The sequence below is a fragment of the Gymnogyps californianus genome, chromosome 3, assembly GCF_018139145.2.
Source record: "Gymnogyps californianus isolate 813 chromosome 3, ASM1813914v2, whole genome shotgun sequence".
NCBI lineage: Eukaryota > Metazoa > Chordata > Aves > Accipitriformes > Cathartidae > Gymnogyps > Gymnogyps californianus.
Window position 1 is genome coordinate 39,248,149 of NC_059473.1, and position 22,194 is coordinate 39,270,342.

The 22,194-nt window shown below is 37.7% G+C and overlaps 1 protein-coding gene across 2 annotated transcripts in view; it reads left to right on the plus strand.

The window, feature by feature from the left end:
* SMYD3 (SET and MYND domain containing 3) overlaps positions 1–22,194 on the plus strand; it is a 432,268-nt gene that overhangs the window by 66,135 nt on the left and 343,939 nt on the right. For both annotated transcript variants that reach the window (XM_050894927.1, XM_050894928.1), the window contains exon 5: positions 4–140. In XM_050894927.1, coding sequence (XP_050750884.1) covers positions 4–140 — 137 coding nt within the window. The remainder of the gene's footprint in view (positions 1–3; positions 141–22,194) is intronic.

A 22,194-nucleotide genomic window follows, 5' to 3' on the forward strand; every position in this document is an offset into this window, starting at 1 on the left:
AAGATATTGAACAGTTAAGTGAAGAAATGAAAGACGGCCTCAGGCACCTCGCAGAGACGTTGCAACTGTATTTGAAAACAGAGATCCAGGATGCCTCTCGCTTGCCACCTGCAATTGACTTTTTTCAGATCTTCACAAAAGTAAGTGTTAAAAAGTGATTGCTTGACAACTCATAAATTATCCTTTCCTTGTGTTCTTGATTTATTTTTGACTGGGAGTTCAGTAGATACATCCAGAATGTGATATATGACAAAGTGAAATCAAACTGTTTATTTTTTCTATTCAGTCAGTATTTAAGCAGAAGTCTAGCTTTTATATAATTGTAACGCTTCAAAATTAAAGCAGCAGCCAGAGGATATTTTTGATTTTCCTTTTTTTAAATTATCATGTTAAAGCTCTTGGGGGGGGGGGGGGGGGAAGTTGCATTAAAAACCAAACAAGTTCAAAAACAATTGAGTCAATAAAGTAATTTTTCCACAGTGATAAAGAGCATATAGCATCACTCTTCAGCCTAGAATTTTTATGCAAAGTGCAATATCTTATATTGCAGATATACTCCCATTCTGTTTTGTCATTTAGTAGTATGTGCTAATGAGTGTTCCTGACAGTACTGTATCCCACAAACTGCTTTCTCAGGGGCCATGTGGACCATCTATTCTAAAAGGCTACATGTAAAGTACTTGAAATTAATTTCCACAATATGTAAAATGTTTGTTATGTTACTAACTAAATATTGTTGGCTTTTTCTGTACGTATTTTATTGCTTTCAATTCAGAAAGGTTCGTTTGAACAGTGCTAGCAGAAGTACTTCATATGGAGAATACTCATAGTTTTAACTTGATTTAATTTTTTGTTTTCTAATTGGCTGATAAATTCTACCGTAAGATTTATCTTAACTCATGCATGTTTTAGTTGTTTTAATAAGTGTTTTCTTATGAAGTAAGTCAAACTCCTAGATGTTTTTCTTCTGATATAAACAAAAGGAAGAGCCTCTTTTAAAGAGGTTAAATAAAAATGCAATATACGATTTTTTTAATGTATTGTTTTAATCCCTTTGCACGATTGTGGTATCTCTTTTGCTATGGACAGAAGGAGTAGGAGTAAGATAATCAACTGTGGTGTTTTTCTGGATTTTTTTTATTGGTGATTAGACTGCTGTGATGTAAAGTTGCAATTTTCCCTGAAAAACCACGCAGGCTGAAATACACCCAGTCAAACGGGCTCATAGATAAAAACCTTATGCACTACCTAGTCTCCACTCAAACTTCTGCTGTCTTGTGTTGGCACGCTGGTTTGGCCTGAACTTTGTCAGATGCACTTCACATAAAATACGCACACTGTGTTATCTGGTTTAGAGAATTTGTACAGCTGAAGATAAGGCTGAGTATCAGATGATGATCACTGCCTAACCGGTTTGAACTGAGTCGCAGCTTGTAAGAAATTCTTTACAAATGTTGTTGCCTTCTGTGTAATAATAAGCTTAAGATGGAGGCTGGCTGTGGTGGCTTTACAGGAGCAGTGTGATGGTTGCTCAATATATTGGAGCACTGCTGAAGAAAATAAGGAAGCTTTTTACATGTTTTATATACACACATGCACAAGCATCTGCACGTGTGCACCTCCTCTTCCCTCCCATGTATTTTACCAAGGTGATGCAAGTGGGCATCAAGGGCAGAGTGAAAGTCAAGACTTCCCAGCTCCATATCCTGTTAACTGGAAAATTAGGAATGCTCCTCTTAATGACAACATTTGTCCCACTATAGCTTTGCTATCGCAAAGATATTTTTAACTCAACGCATTCCTTAGGTTGACTGTGAATTTGTCCCTACCCTATTGAATGTACTGCAAAGTACGGAGTTTTTAAGTTGTTCGTGCCTTTTTTTTTTTTTTCTCCTTCTGGAAATTCAGAGGCTCTCAGACCATTAAAGTAGGTCTCATTTCCTTCTTTTGCTCATTTTGCTGAATCTGTGTGATAGTCTGCCCTAGGAAAATGGAGAGCAAATGACATAGACCTATCATGGGTACAGGTACTTCATATCACTAATAATAGGAAGAATTGACAGAAGGGGCAGAAGAATCTGACTGAACAGGTGAGCTGGTTGGGAGAAAGGAGCTGTTGACTAAATATATCCATATGCTTTACATGTGAGTAAAACTAGTATCTCGTTTGGGGTCCTGTCAAGCATAATGCTTTTTGGAAAGCTCTATTGTCACTCTCTAATTTTCCATGTGGCAGTTTATAGCCTTCCTAATTTGGTTGTCAGATGAGTGTGTTATGAAGTCTGGCATTATATTAAAATATGATTTTAATATTCCCTCATCCCTAGTGAGGTAGAAGCAGGCATTTTCTGCCACTCCCATAGAATGTTTTTTGGCAAATAAGCTGAATGTCAATGCAAAAAATACTGGGTTTTTTTTTCCTTAAGCTGAATAGGGATGCTTATTCCCAGCAGGTAAAATTTAAGGCTTTGGAACTATGAAGTCTCTGATAAGACTTATGCAGTCTCTTCTCTGTAGTGTAACTCTAAAAAAGACCAGCTGTGATGACTTCTCTGTGTGGTCATAGAATAAAGAAATACTACAGATACATGACTTCAAGATGTAATCTTGTTTTCCCAACCTCTTCCAACATTCCTTTCAAGTTCAGTAGGTGCTTATTCTAACATTGAACTTTTTTGGATCAGTTCTTTCATTGCATGCCACAAAAAGATCCAGTCAAAGGTCATTTTTTATTCTGTTTGATGCTGGATCCTCAGGAAGGAAAATAAGCAGACAGCCAGACAAAAGAGAAAAATGGTCCTGCAGAGAGATGACTAAATTCCAGATAGTTCTTGGAAAATCTCCAACCTGATTTAGGTCAAAAGAACTTCTCGGAAGCTCTTTTAAACAGTCCTCCTTCTCTGCTGGCCACTGCTCTTGTCTTTGTGAAAATTAATTATAGGTTTATTCACTTCTTGTGACGCTTAATGGGCAGAGTCCCCTTGAGTGCAAACTTGTGGAAACTTCCCATCGAAAATCAAAGAAAGTTTTGCCATTTCTTTCCATGGGAACAGAATTTCACCCCAATGTATTTTTAGTTTGCATAAGACCTGTGGAAAATATCAGCTGTACTGGATGGGGAGGTGTTTCAGAAGGGTAATGTACCTTCCTTTTTGACAGTGTTGCCCTGTCCTTACTAGACAATTTGCTTTTGTATCAACTGTCCTTTGAGCTGGAGTTGGATTTTTTCATTCTTGCTGTCTGATCACTCTTTGGAGGCTCCAGTTTATTTAACATGCCATTTATCAAGGTTGTGACTGTTTTTAAATTCTGATCCTCAGTATTAAACAGAATTATCTGCAGTTAATTACGTGATAAGGCTTTAACTCCACTGAGATGTTTTCTAATGTCAAGATAAATTTTTGACACCATGGTTTTATGGTTTAATGATGTTTCCATAACCTTGAGATAAAATCAGTCCTTGCTTTTTATTCTTCAGCTTTTACTCACATGTGTGAGGAGGTGGCCTGGAATCCTGTGAGACATTTAATGGATGCGGGATAAAGAATTAAAATTTTTTTGTATACGTTTATGGTTCTTCTCTTAATAGCAGACAGAACCATGTAAACTACTTAAGACATTGAATGAAATCTGTACGTACCATGTTGACTGTAAAACTGTGAGTGACTCCGCTAACTGGAATCAGGCCTAAGATGACTCTTTTTTTAGACCAAATATAGACTTAGTGTCTTACATAGAGTTGCAACTACTCATACTATGTCAGAATTGACTTTTTGAGCGTTTTGAAATTGTCGGAAAACTTTTTTTTTTTTTTGCAATGAATAAGAAAAAGAAGAGATTCTAATGTTAGATAAAATGGTAGCCTAATTTCAGATCCTCACATTTATAAAAAATAGTAAGATATATGCAACCTCTGTCATTAAATAACAGTAAGGTAAAATCCAGTGACAGTTAATGAACTGTAACATGACAGACTTCTAGAGCAGTTTAGTAATCTTAAAATAGAATTTTGCTGGAAAAGAAAGGGTTTCTAAAGGATGTTTTGATGAAACAGTTAATAACAAACTTTTAGGAGAAGGATGCTGGATTGAAGAGTCTTGGGAACCCCACAGAGCAGAGAGGATACTTTACTCCTGAAATAGCAATCTTCCTAATTTTTCTGTTGTGCAAAGTTTCACTTTCTGGACAATATCTTAACTGCACCTGGGGTGATATGGATTAGAGAGAGAATTTTTAGCTTTCTGAAAGTTTTAATCTTTCCTACAGTTCCAATCTTGCCACTTTTTTCTTATGAGCAGATTCTACTTTGAAAGTAGATGTGCTGCTTTCATTCAGTTCACTGGAGAGGTGTCACACCTGTATATGTGTCAGCTGTATATGCCTCTTTATGCAGGTGGTGTGCTGCCCACCACCCTCTTCTCAGGTGCTGCCCTACTCTTTCCTTTTCAGGTCAGTTTAGAATTGACACAGATCAATGACAGAGTAAAAACCGGTCTAAGTGAGCGCAGAGCTATAAGTCTAGGATAGGATGAAAAAGAAAGTCAGTATCCATATACATTGGAAACATATGTGCATCTTTTCTATGTCAGACTAATTTTTTTCCTACCTCTTTTTTTTTTTTTTTTGAGGTTTGTGAAGTTGAAATTAAAGTGAAGAAGAGATACAAGTTTGATGCTGTATGCTAGGCTCTGTGTACCCACAGGCAGTTTTAACCGAAAGACCGGTTATCCGTTTAGGCTGCTGGTATAATTGATTTTATTTTTAACTTAAGAAGAAGTAAGGAGGCTACTGTAAAGTGCACGAGTACATCCCTCGAGACAAAGTGCCCTGGTATCTTTAAAATCCTTTGTTTATTCCTCCTATCAAAGTTTAAATACATTTTACTTGTTCTTCTAAGTTTCCAGTACTTCCTTTTTATTCCACTCAATGCTTTGAAAGAGTTTCTTTTCAACATAAAGGATATTAGTACCAATTACAAAAAATCTTCTTGTTAAGGGGGTTTTGGTATGTATCTCAATAGGCAGAAGAGAACTGGGAGTTGAGCAGTGTCACTTGGTCTTTGTAAAGTCTGAATACTAAATTATGGTAATCTATTTGGGTATCTTTTTAATTGCAAGTTGAAGGAAATAGTCTTACTTAATGATATGACTGGAAAAAGTATGTTTTATCTTCACATTGCTCCCTCAGATCTTATAGGCATCAGGTAGCTTCTGAGAAGACCTTTGAAGACAAGATATGTCTCCCTGGTCAAGATATTCTTTAGCAACACTTTCGGTAGGTTCCTCTTACTTAGGATTCACTAGTTAGCTTAGTAATCCGTGTTAGCAAGGAAATGAAAGTGATTTGTATCAAGAAAGTCAAAAGAAATATTAGGATAAAGTTAAGAGTAAAGTTATGAGCAAATTAAGAGGTGTTAAAGGCACACAGGTGAAAGTTGCTTTCTGATGCCAGGTTTGCTAATCTAATTAACTCTGGATGCACTTGTTCAATTTCTCTACGATTAGGAGGCTATGAAGTTCTTTTTCTGGAGATGACAAAACCAAGTGCATGATTATCCATCATTGCTCTTTGTGTAATTCAAACCTAATGTATGTTGCTACCCTGTCTCATGCAAACTTGTGTGTTTGTGGTAAATTGAAGGCCAGGCTGGTGCTGACAAATTTATTTTTAGTCATAGAAAACTATTTTGCAAAAACCTTTTCATTTTGATAGTTCTTTTTTCTTATAATTTCCAAAGTCTTGTAATTTCCGGAAATCACTATATGTGAAACAGCAGTGGTTAAACCTAGGTGTTTAACATACAATTGTGTTTGTCAATCTTCTTGACGCTTTTATTTTTATTTTAGAGTTGGATGGGTATGTTCCTGCTCATCAAACTATATCAGAACCTTTTTCTCTGACTATTGCCATCTTTAAGTCTATTACATGTGATTTGTGATTATCTTTTTATCTAAAATGCTGTTGATTTAGTATTTCTGTTTGATAAAGTTTTGTTTGGTGGGAATATGGACATGGTGTGTCCTCTCTCCTGTTCTCTCTGTGTGTAGTTTTAAGCCATTGAAAGCTTCACACTTACAGCTGTTAAGAACTGACTTGTGATCATCAGAAATATTGTGCTCAGTTACTGTCTAAATAATTTCAGGAGAATTTTTCTGTGCTCTTTCCAGTGTATTCCACAGGAGCATAACAAAACTCATTCTGGTAGACCTTCATATTTGTTTTCAGAGGACATGAATGATCACTTTCCTAACATTTATTGTTGATTCTGAGGAGCTGGCTTATCTAGCAAGAAGGGGATAAGCTAAGGTCCGCCTCTGCTTTTGCAGTACATAAAACCAAAGGAAATGGGAAAAGCTAAATGTGTTAGGAGGAAACTAAGCACTGGTTTGTGCAGCATAGCACACAGCCAAGATTTATTTGAATATTGGATTTTATTGTTTACATACTTTGACTTCAGCATTTTAAACTCACTTTTTTGTGGTGACCCAGTAACCGAGACATTAGAAAGATTCAGGTGCCTGCATGTGTGTCCTGCCAAAATGGCTCCCTTTGGTTTGTTAGACAGCCTTGCAGAAGCCTGGATGAGCCAGTGTCAGCTAACGGGCAGAGCTCTTTAACCCCTCGAGTAGAGTACAGCACTAGAAAAAGTCCACGATGCAGAATAATTTCTGGCATAACTTTCACTCTGCATCCTAGCTCTTTTGATGAAGGGTGATATGTCATAAGTACAGGGAGAGGAAAAAAGTCAGGAGGTTGTTTTGTAGTGAGGAAAGGTAGGGAAGGTCTTGCGGCTATTTAACAATTCATTTACTTGGTCTGGGATAACAGGGTTGTCTGCCTGGTTTCCCTTGTTCTCCCACCGATTCTGCTACTCTTGAAAGAGTAGGAGTAAGTAGAAAATCTGAAGTTGACCTTCTTGTTTTTCATTTATCTCTGCCTATGATTTCGGCATCTTTATTAAATGGCAATAATGCTTTTCACTTGCATAGTGCTTCCGTTAAGGCTCAAGAAGAACTTGAAGATTTAGTAATGATTCTTTATAGTTCTCTTGTGTAGCAGACTAATATTATTTTTAAGGAAGAAAATTAAGGCTAATAGAGAATGGTCATATAGCTGTCTTTTCATAAGAGGTCTATAGGGCAATCGGAACTAAATCACATCTCCTACCACACAGTGTAGCAGTCGCACTCTGCTGCTTGTTTCCACAATGTAGCAATGAGTAAATGTAAAGACAATTGGAATAGGAACAGTAGTGAATAAAAGCCTGCGTCTTAGGTTGTATCTTTTTAATTTTGCAGAAATAGTTCAATACTGCTGCTAAGATTCTCACTACATTTGGTTAACTAGGTGTTCTTTCTTGCAGTCAAGATTGCAGAGGAAGTGGCAACTGCTGTGCATCAGCTTTGGAAGCAATGGTGTAAATAGAAATTAAAGAAAAAATAGTAAAAATGGGAAGAAACGTTGCAGCAGTACTCTAGAATGAAGGTGATAAAGAGTCTGAGAAGACTCCTCTCTCTCTACTTCACCAAATGAAAATTGCATCTTTACAGGAAGTTATTTTTGTCTAATGTGATTTTTCAGGTTTAGTTATTTCCTGTTATTTCCCCATTGAATTATAGTTTGGGGAGATAATTTCCTGTAGCAATTACCTTAATTTTTAGTCATGATAGTTACCTTCAAGAGCAATAGGATATTGTACCAGACCATGAAACAATGCTTTAACCATCCTATCTGATATTAAATTAGAGCAATGTGGTTGCAATTAAAATAGAAGCTTTTGCTAACAAAGCTCGGTGCAGTGAAAGTAAGACCATAAGACTACAATACTTCAAACTGAGCTTATGATATAATTTGGTCCCCTCATTTACTTGTTGTGTGCGCCATCTGTTTTACAAGCTGTCTGTAGTATAACAAACACCAGGTGTGGAAAACAAGGTAGAAGAGTTCTAAAACAAGGAATGGTTGGGTAGAATTTGTAATAATTTGGTTGTGTGTGGTAGGAAAGAAAGCTTTGTTCTTGGAGGGCAGGGGGTAGGGAAGAGAAGAGGGAAGGAAAAGGGGTTAATTCAGCCCTGATTGAAAAGCATAAGCTTCTAGAAAAGTTACTGCCTTGAGTGGGCCCAGGGTGGGGAAGTGTGTATACTTCTTGTTCAGTTGACCCTTTTTCTGTCCTGCAAGGTTGGAAATAATAAGACGACAGAAAAGAGTCTGGAGAAATCAATGGCAGGGTAGTGTAGGCTATTTTGCAACTCACTTCCCTGCCCCGCTCTGGTTTAGGTCTATAGCTGTGATAGTGCTGTGCAGAACTGAAAAGGATCCAGGTGGCCAGGGACTTAATTACCATTACTTTGCCTAATGCTGCTTAGAGCATATCCACAAAACATAGTGCTTACAAAGCTAATGGTCTCTGACACGTGATATACATCAGTCTCTTTTTCTGGCACCCTTATGGAAGTGAACTGCAAAAGTAATGATAAAAAGCTTTAGTGGTTGTGGCAATTGGAGTACATGCACAAAAATATGTGGGGTGAGGCACCTTCTATGTTTAGGAAAAGCCAGTGTGAAACAAGGTCATGGTGATGTTTAGTAAAGATCTGAGCAGTAAATGAAAAACACTTACATCCTCTATCAGCAATTTTAAAAGCCTCTAATTGAGGAGGATAAGCCTGATAACTGCTTGTAATGCTGTTGGCAGCAAACTGTTCTATCCTTGTCTTTAGGATGACCTGCAGTGGGGTTGCTTAAAGCGTTTTTGCTTGTTTGTTTTGGCTGTGAGCAGAGCTAGAATTCTGTGTGGCAGGATTATTTATCAGCTCTGAGACTTGTTTAACATGTTTAATAGATGAAAAGGCTAAAAATTGTTTTCCTTCCAGAATGGTGTTGGAGTAGATTGATAGTCTGTTGAAAAATACCATGCTCTTTTGAATATAGGATGGGGAACCATGTATTTGTGGTGTTACTGTTGACTTGCTGTTATCTCAGCTGCTTCAGAGACCCTCTGAAAATGAGGGTAACTTTGTCTAAGGTATCCTATAGAGCTAAATAGCTGTTACAGTCTAAGTATCAACAGAAGGTGAGACAAATTCTGTCACATGTAGGCTTTTCAGTGCGTGTCAATTAAATGATACCTACCTACATGAAATTTAGTCCTTAAGTGTGTTCTCTCCCTATTCCCCAGTATATGAGTACATATATTTTTGTTTTATTAACACTGTAGTTGTGACGTTAAAATTTTTTTGGTGTGTCCTATTTCATTAAAACTACTCCTAAGTTTGTTGTGGAAATAAGATGGATGAAGAAACAATAGTTATTCTGGGTCAGGATTGCAGTCCAATTGATCCACTATCCTGTATTTTGGTATGGGTGAACAGCAGTCACAAAGTGGTTGTAGCGCTGATACGCTCTAAGCTGGCTTGAGATCACTTAGCTTGTACCATAACAATGGGAAGCTGATGAAGTCTAATTTAGACAGTTTCTTGGCATGGCAGTGGGTATAGCTATTCCGTAATAGTGGCTGGCAGCAGATACTGCAGAGCAAGGTGCAAGAACTCTGCGATCGACAGGCATGATGATTTGTCATAGCTTTCTTGCTTGCATCTCCCTACGCACCTGCCCTGGAAGTTCCCACGCTGTCCTCAGGTAGTTAGATGTTGATTGACGGGCAGAGTCAGATCCAGGAATATTTCCTTTAGGAGCTCGTCTAACTTGCCTTAGTGATTTACTTTTTTTTTTTTTCTTTTTCTCCATACCCACCCCTTTCCTCTTGATTGTGTAAATATTGACTAGATTTTTCGTACCTATAACCATCAATTAATTACATTTCTTCTTACAGATCTTTTGAAACTTCCTGTGGTGGTTGTGGGCTTTTTGAAATTTTAAATGTGTGCGCTCAGATGTGTCCCTAATGTCATAGATACTGCAGATGATGGATTTGAACATATCTCCCTTCTGAATTTAAAGTAATTGTGGGCTGTTAAGGCTTTTATAATCGCTTTTGGAAATTTGGGGGTATTTTTCTAGTTTAAAATAGAAAAACTGCAGGATTAAAGCTCCCTTCCGTCTCCCATTCCACAAGAACATTTTTCAATCTATCAACGAACTTTGTGCTTTGCCTGTACTCACAAGTATAAAATTCATCTTCTTTCCTCGTCCATTACCATCAAGGCCAATGTTTCACTCAACTTGCAGAGGAAACTGGACTGGACACCCACTTATTGATGGATATTTCTACGCATCAGATCATCACTGAAGTCAGAGTTGTCTACACTTGTCATGTAAATAGACAGGATGTGGTTATGTGTTGCCACTAGTATAGGTAGAAATGGTGAAGTGTCAGCCTACTGGTTTGTCAATGTTCGTTCAGTGTTGTGGGTGAAAAATACTTTACCTATTTGGGCCTCTAGCCTGTGAAGATAGTAAAGAAGGGAGGGAGGTGCACAAATTTGTTTGCTGTCTGTAACATCAATTTCCTCTGTTCTGCAGAAATTATATAGACTAAGTAATACTGACATGTTTCTCATTCTGTAGTCACTTCAGCCTTACTGAATAAGCTTGTCATCAAATTAAAAAATCTGTATTTAAAACAGCAACTTGCACTGTGTACATTTGTGTTGTCTAATCTTTTGAAGAGTCATGTTTGCTTTTATACTTTACAAAGTATGAGGTAAAATTCCATAAACTGGCTGATAGTGAGAAACTCTTGTAACAGCATAGAATCGCTTATTTTGCTTTTAAACTTCCAACTTTTTTTATGTTTTTATGTGTTTGGGTTTTTTTAACTTGAGACAATATCCATCATCCTGGTGATACTTTAAATGGCATGAATCTGAAATAAGCATCTCTCTAAATGAGAGATTTCACTTCCCTAGATTTTATAATTAATGCTGCATGTGTTGACTGTATTTTCTTGTGTATTAAAAAGTGAAGTATGTCTGTAGTTTTATAAAAAGTTATATATTGGCTGAAGCAGCAGCTTGTCTTGAGAATATAATGATAGGGTTGGAATTTTTGTTGTGGATTTGGACCAATGACAGATACGAGTCCAACAGCATTTGCTGTCTTTATTATACAAGATCATTATGTTTCTCATTCCATAGCAATTTTTTTCATTAAACTAACTTTTTAGACATATCAGACAGTCAGCTATTAATTTTTGATGTAAGTTCCAGTTCATTTGACTGAAAAGCCACAATTCTGAAAACAAGCTCCGGTGGTAAAGCTTAGTGCCGCACTTCACCAGTTTGCCCCCATTCTGTCAGTTTGCCAGCAGTGACTCTCAGGACCAAAATTTGTACCATTAGCTGGATGATGTAACTAGGCTGACTCCACAGCTGACTGATGGCAGGAATGACCAAGAGAAGAATTCAGCTTGTTGTCTTAATATCCTTGTACCTGTTAGTTAAAACAGGAATAAGTGTATTTAACCATCTCCTGTAAAAAGAATATACTTGAGATGAATTAACGGTGGCTGCTGAGAATTACAACAAGATTTGTGCCATCATCTTCGGCATGCACGAACCACAAGGTATAAAAAATAGAAGCAATTTGGGGTAATTGTGTTAAGTGTAATTTTTAAAAATGTGTTTTCCTGGTTAACTCTAACTTTTACACAGTTCTCTAAAAGACTTCTTGACTTAATCAAGATGTTAATGGATATACTTCTTATCTTTTATTTATTTAACTGTCCTTGTAATATCTTGTCGTGACACAAAATTAGAGAATATAAGAACCTGGAAACAAAAAGTACTCTGTAACAGCAGGATCTTGTACAACATTAATGGTTCTTATTTGCAATACTTGCATCTTCTTGGAAGCAGCTGAGTTTAGGTAGATTTGCTGATGTCTCACAATGGCTGCTGCTGCTGCAGATGGTATCAGTAGATAATGAATCATAGTGCATGTTCTTGTGACAGAAAGATGAAAGCAAATCTGTATGTGGGTATGAGACCAGAGAGATAACATATCTCAGTAACCACACAAATTGTGTAAATATAGAGAAACCCTGCCAAAAAGAGATGTGTCTGGTAGCTTGTGTGTTCTGGAAGAAACTGTGACCCATTGGTACGGCTCTGCTGGGAGAGTGAATTGAAAGAGCTGGGAGTGTCCAGCGCTGTGAACAGTATGTTTTCAGTGAGAGATTTTTGACCATGAAGTAGCCTACTGTTTGGGAGAAGAGTAAGCGTATGCACATCTGCTTTTCAAGCATGTTGCTGCCAGGTATATTTCTTTGAAAGTTTTTATCTGCTAATCAAGGAATTGCACCACAAACAACAAAATGAATATAAATTATGCTGGCAAACCTGCCCATGATATAAACAAACCAACCAACCCAGTAGGTCCACAGTTGTATGATTTCTAGTAACACTTTTTACTACTATCTAAATGTTGTAGATTCACAAGAAATTAAATTTGCAAATTCAGTTTTCTGGTCACTCCATTTCTAGATGAGAGGGATGAAGGAAACGTGGAGTCTCGCGAGAAAGGCACAGAAAGAGAAAAACAACCTGGTTATTAGGGTAGAACATGGTGTTTTCCAGTTAACTTGGAGACAACACTTGAGCACTGTTGTTTGCTGCCAGAGCATCTCGTGATTGTTTGGGATGAGAATACAGATGTTTGTAGAAATTTAAGTGAATGTGCCTAAGTGTGAGAAACGGAGCTGATAAGGGGAGAGTGAGCTGGTGGGTTTCCTACTCGTTTGTGTAGTTCATCATATTTTGTATCAGTTATTTTACTAGCATTAACCTGTATACTTAAGAAGTGTGAAGTTGTGAATATGTGTCACAATATGCTTTTAATCACTCTGTTTTGCTGATACACACTTGATTGGAGTTTTATTGTCAGTGTGCAGTTGGAGGAGGATTTCCCTGGACTACATTTTTGCATTGCTGGGATGGAGGGGAGAGATGGTGCATAGGCAGAAATAAGATGAAGCTTGTTGCACCAAGTTTGTTGGATCAAGCAAGCATCTAATAACAGTAATTTGTATTTATCTACTGCCTTCTCCTGAACTGTTTAACTCCACAGTTCTCACAATCAGCTTTCCAAGGTGTGAAGGTAGGAGTGTGTTACATTCTGTCTTTCTGTGGCAATTGCTATTTAGTTCAGCTAGGATTAAGTGGGGAATGCTCGATTGTCTGATGATAATTCTGTAATTAGTATTGTTAGCGATTAGGAATCTCCTTGGGTCTCATTTAATGATTTATTTTCATGTAGTAATATGAAATAAGTTGTGTATCTGCAATTTGGCAAGTTTTCTCCTTGTGTCTAATCTTTTCAATGTGTATTTGTTGTACATCTCCCGCCATTTCAGTGAGGAGATGTTACTTGTCTTAGTTCTTTACGGCAGAAAAAGGAACAACTATTTTAGACCACTGAAATTTTCTCCATCCACCTTAATCTGTCATTACAATGCTACTAACAAAAGTACTCATCACTCAGTAAATGGGAAACCCTGAATATATGAATACTCTTGCCACTCTTTAGAGTCAAAACTGCACAGAGCATTTGGAGGACGTTCAAGAGGGAGGGCAGGTGGCTGTTCTAGCTCATGCAAGCAAATGACATTGATTAAATTCATGCAATGATAAATAGTGGCATTTAAAATAATGAGGCACAATGGCTTTGATTTATTGTTCCAAGTAAAGCTGAGTTCTCAGAAAAAAAGATACAGTAAAAGATCTGACTATGGTATCCTACAAAGTTCATTTGGTCTTTTTAAAAACTGTAACTAGCTTCGTTTAAATAGTCAACTTTGGTCTTCTCCCAGTAACACTGATTTTATAACTAAGTCTAAATGGAAGGAAAAACAATATATTTTTATATCCAAAATGCCTGAAAGATTTTTAAAGCACAGTTAATTTTGCGTAGTGATGTTTATCTACCATTCGGGCCCAGATTGCAGATTAGCTTGCAATTCCAGCTGATTTACTTTCTCGGAATTTTGGGACGTAGGGGTGATTTCTGCAACTTCGGCTTTTGCCTGTGCATTCAAAAACTTTGCTCTAGAAAGATTGGCCTTGACAGACTGGATTATACCTGTACAGCCATTCTCCTCCTCAGGATTGAGTGTAGCCTTTTCTTGACAAAAGGCGAGCAACAGGGGCTGCCACCGGTGGTAATGCACTATACGCATCTTCAGAAGGTCTCCAAAGACCAAAAAATAGGGTTCAGAATCCAACCTCCCTGAAGCGGACCCTCAAGTCTCATGTGCCAGGGCATGCTGTTCTGCCATCTGCTCCATGCTTCACCACTGAGGCTCATTCGTTTCCTGCATTTACAGTGTAATGTTCATCTTCTCATACCCCTTGTGCTAGATACAGGCACGGTTAGGGAGTCCACTGGTGCCTCCTGCCTGGCATCCTGGAGGAGGTGCTGCTCTGCAGCTGGAGGGCTGTCCTGGTGGAAGGCACAACTTCCAGCTGTATCTGGGCTCCAGGGACCTTGCCCTGCTGTGTGCTCCCATGTGCTAAGGCACGAGCCTGTCCCAGGACTGTGTGCCCAGGCATGTATGTGCTGTTTGACTTGGGTATCCGTTCCCACCACGTGGCCTTATGTTGAACCTTGTGTGTTGAGATTCCAGTAACTTGAGATTCAGCCATCAGGAGTCCCATCATTGACTTCATGGAATCGGGGACAAGATCTGAGTGTACTCATTGCTGCTTAGGAACAAATGAGGAACTAAACTTGAACTTTTCTAACCCTAATTTGTTGCCGGAAGCTGCCTGCCTCCTCTCGCATGTTATTCTGTCTTGGTAAGTCAGTCTGCCTCCCCATATTTACCTTAGCTCTTCTGTGTTCTGGGAGATGTTATATTTGAATTACGTTCAGCACAATGCAAGTGTGTTCAGCGTGAGATGTACACCATGGAATAATTGTTAACGCTAGCAGCATTGTGCATACTGTTTTGCTATAAGTTAGGATGAATTAATTAGCACTGCTATTATTATAGTGTTACTAATTAATCTTACACTGTAGTCTTATGCTATAAAAAGCTTTCAATAATCACAGTTTCACATGTGTAACTGGAATGTGTTATGCAAAAGAAAGGTAAGTGAAATCAGGATTGCTTGGGGTTTTTACCTTTAGCCTTAAAATGATATAGGATGCATTTTCTAGGTGAAATGAAACTGGAATCTTATAGATCACGCAAGACTTCTGTATGTGTGGGTTATACAGAAGAGTATATGTGAACCTGTGAACTTTGAATCCTGAGGAGAAGACCTTTATAACTGTCATGAAGCTTGATCTTATGCCAGAACACTCTGAAATCACTTTGAAAATATTATTGACGTGTTTGTTTTAAGTTAGGGCACTCAGTGTCTTACAGAAGTGCTAGTGTACTTTGGAAGTTAGGATGAAAACTACTTTTAAAAGTATCTCCCATGAAAATACTCTTGCTTTCTGATGCTTCCATATGGCTGTGACAAATGCTTCTGCTCTCCACCCCCCACCCCCACCCCCCCCCTCCAAACTGTGAGAGAACCTGTAATTAAAATATAGAAAGATGCACTGGAAAATGAATTATGTCTTACTTTCAGAATGCCACTGGATTTCCTAGCTAAGGGGATATTTTTATTTGTAGAAAAGAAAGATATGCTTGGAAATGCAGAAGGCTGCTCTGATACTCTCTTGAGACATCTGTCCTTGATTAGCTGTTTGAATCAGTGATGTTATGTGTTTGTGTCTTGTTGCCAAGGAAGCTATCATTGATAGCTTCTTTTGAGAAAGAAAAAGCAGCAGAAGAAAATGTGCTCATTTACTGCTTCATTCTGAGGTTGAAACATTGCCCAAATTAACTCTTACGCATTTCATTTTTTGAGTGCTTTGTGGTTCTGTGACTGAATAATTGGGAAATAAGTTTGAAGACTTTTATGCAAAAACATAAAGGATAGAAAATACACTGTTTAAAAAAGTTGAGCTAGGGTTCACCCATGTATAACTATCATGTGGTATAAAAGCCACCCTGTAAACAGAATTTGGTTACGCGGTTATTCGTATTAATGGACTTTACCCATGAAAAATTATTTTGGATGTATTTCTAGTAGTTGGTAAGTTAAAAGAAGCTATTACCTTTTATGTCTTCTAATGTGAGACAAACTCCTTGCCTGATATCTCATATTTTAAGCTTCAACAGTTGTTACCAACAGCCTACCTGTCTAAGCTAAATAGCTTTTGGATCACACCAAAATAATTCAAATGAAATTCTTTTAATAAATGAGTGCTTTTTGGGATTTCTGGAACTCACTTGAATATAAATATCTGGCACTGCCTAAGCTGAAAAGATTGCTGGAATTAAATAGAAAAAGTATTTGTTTTTTACTTATTTCCTGGCAAATGGAGAGTTGAAATTTTAATAGGTCAATGGCAGTGAAATAAATAATTAAGCTTTTTAAAGTAATTTTTATAATTTTTCAGTAGTTCTGTCTTACACACATATAGAGCCAAGGCTGGGATGATGATACTGATATTCTTTGAGTGGTGGGTTTGTTGCAGAAGTATTCCAAAGGACTTTAAATGGATCTGTGTTTCAGCTGAAACACACCATCTTCTTCACAGAATGGAAAGAGGGCCATTGTGATACTTAAAACTTCATGAACAGCTTTAGTATTGCTGCTCTTATTGAAAAGATCTGGCTCTCTCCTTGCACCTAAATGACTTTCTCCTGGGTCTGTCTGAATGTAGCTTGGTAATACCACACTTACAGGAATGCATCCTGTGGGAATTGCTGGCTGCAGGAAAGCATTGTTGCAAGCAGAACAGATCTATAGGCAGGAGTATCTCCTGCGGGCTAGAAAGGGTTGAAAAGAGCAGAAGAGGCAATCCAAAGGTTATTCGAGCAAGATTAAAAAAGGGGACTTTTTATATGGTTCAAAATAAAATAGTCATTTCACTACAGCATTTATTTTCTCTTCTTGCAGTGTTACTGGATTACCAGAAAATCCATCGTATAAATAATATTAGCATTATTTGTAACTGCTTTCTGCTCTTTGGGTAAATGCTATCCTCTGTGTGTCAAGAAACCGGTACATGGAGGTAAAACAAGATACAAAAAATGATCAGTTTATCTTTACTGTGGTTTGGTATCAACTAACTGCTTTTATGAAGACAGTGTTAGCAGCTAAGTCCAGACAGGATATGAGGTAAAAATTTTCAGCAAAATCCCTCATGAATTTTATGGCTGCAGTGGAGTTATTTCTGCCCTTTAAAGAGTATGTTGTCACAGAAGTGACATAAGACTTAATGGGTCTCTTTTTTATCATTTAAAATGTATCATTGACTTTCAGTGGAAACTGAGCTAGAAAACAGGAAATGTTGATCATGTGTGACATGATCTAGGATTGAATCGTTCATGTTTTTATCCCTTCGTTCATGTTTTTATCCCTTTTGGCATTCAGTATTTCTCTGAAATTTGCTTGTTTTAGCATTAGAAAACACAGTGAAGAATAATCTCAATACAAAATTATTATAATTGGTATTTCTGCGTAGGCTTGGCTTTGTCAGGAAAACTAGTTGTGACTACTGGCTAATTATAGGGTTGGGACTGCCCTTGGAAATCCAGATGCAGTAGATTACTGTGCATGACTTAAAAGCTGGTGGACTTTTTGGCTTTCTTTAAAGGGATGTTGTTGATAGCGACTTTTCCTTTTTTGATTAAACACAATCCATTTTGATAGATAGGTTTTCAAGCTCATTTGTCTTTATTAAAAAGGGACTATGTCAACTTCTTGCAGGCCAATTTGGATTGTTTCAAATAACATGACTGGTGTTTAAATACTGCCTTCAAACTGCTTTGTTAAGGGAGGCTCTATTTGTTCTTGTACTGTTACTAAACAATTTGAAAGGGTTAAGACTACTTCACATCAAAGCTCTGGTGTCTCTAATGGCCTGTTAACATCATATAAATTAAGCTGAACTGGGTCAGTATATTGTGATCTAATCATGTTAATGCAACGATTTACTTTTTTTTTTTTTTACACTGTTATCATTTAACAGATTGGTGTTTCCTGAACCTTGAACTTGAAAAAATAAACTCTTGTGTGTTTGACTCCAACCCTTTTTTTTCTATTTCAGTTAGGAAAATACTAACTGTTCTTAAGGTGAGAGTAGAAAACCAAGAAACCATTTGACACGCTTGGGGAAAAGGAGCAAGAAAGGCAGAACTAAGGGGTAGGTGGCCTTTTCCTATTCTCCAGTTGGCTTCAGGTAGAGAGAGATCAGATCAATGAGAAAAGGGCCGGAGTTCCAGTCACAGTTGCATTTTGTCTAGCATTTCACAGTAAAGGAGCTTTGGATCTTATGGCAATGGTTTTAACAAAGTCCTTTAAAAAAGGAGTAAAATTTTGCACTTAGACAGTTTAGTGTTTTGAATGTGGAGATCTTCCCTGGCTTGGTTACTATAACAAACAGACCAAGAGATTTATGAGATTCTGAAATGCTATAGAATATTTTTAATTATTTTTACTTACAAATGTTTTGGATTGCATGGTACAGAATAATCAAAACTGGATCTCTTGTTTTTGCATTCCTATAACAGTGGAAGTGTTAGATCTGTGATAATTTACATTGGTTAAAACTATGGAAGAAAAAAACATTGATAATATAAAGATACCACCTCTGGCTTGCAATGTCCTTGAGAAGCAAATCAGCAGAGCCTTGGAGAGCATATAAAAAAAGTTTCACCCAAAGTAGCACTTGTCTTGTTCGTGTATTCCTCCCTTGACTCCTGCTGCTGGCCGCTTTTGGTCACAGGTTAAAAGGCTTGATGGACTTTGAGTCTGCTCTGTTAGAGACGTGGGTTGTTTTGAAGGTCTCTTGGGCTGCTGAGCAGCTCCTGTTGGGTGAAGGGTAGCTCTGCTGTCCGGCTACGAGTTCAGGGTAAGGGCGCAGGCGCCAGAGCAAGTTTCCAGGTGTGGGCCAGGTGGTGGCCGTGCTCTGTGGCTACTGCAAGCACCCCCTGAAGAGCATTAAGCAGCTGTGCTTCACTTGACCTTTGGGGTGGGGAGGAATTGCACAGAGCTGCTGTGGTTGAGGTATGTTGAAGTACGGCAAGTCATTTGTGTGTCTGAACCCTGATCCTCACTTTCCCTGCTGTGGAAAAGAGACAGAAAAAGGGAAAGAGAGGGAGTATAAGAGGATGAGTAAAGGTTTTCATGTGGTGATTTTTCATTTATTTATTTTTGGTCCATATGCACGGCATCCAAGATGCTGGGTAGCTACAGACAAGTTATGGGCTGGCAGGTCTGCCCTGACAGCTGTTACTTTGGCCTTTGGAGTATTTTTCCTCATCAGAGGTACCATCTGGCTGGTCTGATCTGGTATCTCTACTTCATCAGTCTTCGGTAAGTTAGGTGGAGCTGTGGGAGCCATTTCATCCTGTGTTTCTAATGCTGTGTTGCTGTTGTACTGTTAGTTGCGTGTAAGAAGTTGGGAGATCGAAAGGTAAGGCCAGAGGGAAGAAGATAACATCAGATTTGTCATGTCTTAGACTGATGTGACTGCTGATCTGCTGATTTGAAAAAGAAGCCACTGTCATTTTTAAGATGAATACAGCCTTTGGTTCAGGAAATTCCTAAGGCAGAGTTCCGTGGGTGCTAGGATGGATATATCAGTGGAAAGATCCCTCTATATCTGTGCTGTTACTTCACCTTTTCACAAAGAATCTGGTGTGGGCCGGTCAGAAACTTGATACTGTGCTGCACATCGACCTTTGGTTTGACCTGGAATAGCCATCTTTAAATGATGATTTGTTAATCATCTTCTATCAAAATAGAAACCTGATGATCTGTCTGCCTGCCTGTGGAATTCCTCATGTCTTTTCAAACACCCTTTAAAAGAAGGGAAGAATGATTTTTCTCCATATTAATGAGCAAAGCAATGGGATCTGACTTGAAATGGTTATTTTGTTCCACTGATTCCTGATCCAAACCCTGCTTTGCTCACAAGAGACAGCCTTAACACCATCTTTTGACTATATTTGTACACCTACTTTGGGCTGCTTGCTTCTTTCTCCATTTTACCCCTCTTCCGTCAGTGTCTCGTGGTGCAGAAAGTTAAATATCATATAATATTTAATTTTTTATCTTGATTTGAAATCAGAATTGATTGAGACCTACTGAGTCTCGTTAAAAAAATGCCTGCAAGTAAAGTAGCCAATAGTTCTCCTTATTCTCAATGTCAGGATTTTTAATGAATCTTGTTATTTTAAAACATCATTTCTGTATAAGATTCCTGAAGTTGCATTTTATTATTGTGCTGGAAAAAGGTGAACAGCACTCCAATGGTTAACCTCTGGCACTGGATTTAGGGGGAAAATTAACTTAAGGTGAGAATTCTGATATACCTACTTGTATTGGAACTCACGTTAATAGGAATAAGAATTAAAACTCCCTAACAGAGTGAAATTAAATTTTATGCATTTCAAATGCTTTGAAAATCTTTTAAATAGGTCACGTTATCAAACAGGATGGATATTTAATGGAGGAATGAAATTACAGCTATCACTGTAAATCTTTATCATTATAATGTGCGCTGGTCATTTTTGTACTGTAATATGCTCTCTCCATACCATGTGAAAAATCTTTAACTGATATAAATTCAGATAGCTTTGCTGATTTCAGTGGATAGCTGTAATAATTTGCATTAGGAACTGCAGTTGTACACTTTTTTCCCCAGAAACAAAGTATAATGCTCGCTAGCGAGGGGGCAGCTGATTAATAACATGTGGATTTTATGGTCAATGGGTGAAAATGGTCTGCATTTGATTTTTATGTGAGAAAGTGAACAAATAAATTACTTTACTTTTGTTATTTCGCAGGAATCGTGTACATGCCTGCTACAGTAAGCTGGTCTCTGGATGAGAATTGAGCTGTTGGCTAAAATATTAGCAGTTGCTGTTATATTTATAAACAAGGGAATATTACATAAAAACAGTCCTTTTTTTTTTTTTAATGTATGTGATGGTAAGAAAACCAACAAACCACATTTTCTGTATTTGCTTTATTTTAATGCCACACTATCTTTTTATCACCATAACTTCACAACTTGGATTTAACAGGACAAAACAGTGTCAGGAATATTAATGCTGGTTGCCAGGTCTTTGAGTGGTGAATTTTTTCGAAAACTGGACAAAAGATGATGTTCGATCAGTATTTAAAAAGTTCAGCATGCATCAGTTATTTTCTAGTTTGTCCTGATGATAATGTCACTGTCAAATACAAAACATTTGGTTAAAAATGAAATCTTATCAAACCAGTCTTGACTAATTTAGTCCAGAGAAAAGGAGGCTGAGGGGAGACCTTATCGCTCTCTACAACTACCTGAAAGGAGGTTGTAGCAAGGTGGGTGTCGGTCTCTTCTCCCAAGTAACAAGTGGTAGGACAAAAGGAAACAACCTCAAGTTGTGCGAGGGGAGGTTTAGATTGGATATTAGGAAAAATTTCTTCACCGAAAGGGTTGCCAAGCATTGGAACAGGCCAGCCAGGGAAGTGGTTGAGTCACCATTCCTGGAGGTATTTAAAAGACATGTAGACGTGGCGCTTCGGGACATGGTTTAGTGGTGGACTTGGCAGTGTTAGGTTTATGGTTGGGCTCGATGATCACAAAGGTCTTTTCCAATCTAAATGATTCTATGATTCTATGACCTTATGGAAAATAGATTCTTGTTAAACTAATGATATGTTTTTTTGACGGGTTTATGTGTTTGGTGGAGAAACATAATATTGATATTAAGCCAATTTTTAATTTTTTTTTGTCATCTAAATTAAGAAAAAAATAAATCACATACCAGCTCAAAGCCTCGTAGAATTTTACAAGTATCTCAGCATTCATTGAAAATGAGTGAATATTCACTGTACAGACATGCTTTTTTGATGTCTCACTCTCAGGTGTAGATTCTTGACCCTGTACTATTTGATACTTTTGTCAACGCTTGGAAAAATGAATAAAGTGATCATCATCTGCAAACTCTGACTAAAGACTAGGGAGTGGTCAGCTATTTGGAATGACCTGTATTGCTTGGTAAAGTGGATAGAACCAAACTTTTTATTTCAATACAGCCAATATTTATTGCATCATGTTGTTACCCAGTAAATCGCATCCTCAGTTGACCAAAACCACATATTCTTGCTGGAACAGAAATTGCTTATGGGCTTAAAGTGATAATCTTACAGGGGTTTTTATAGAGTAAGGACTAAA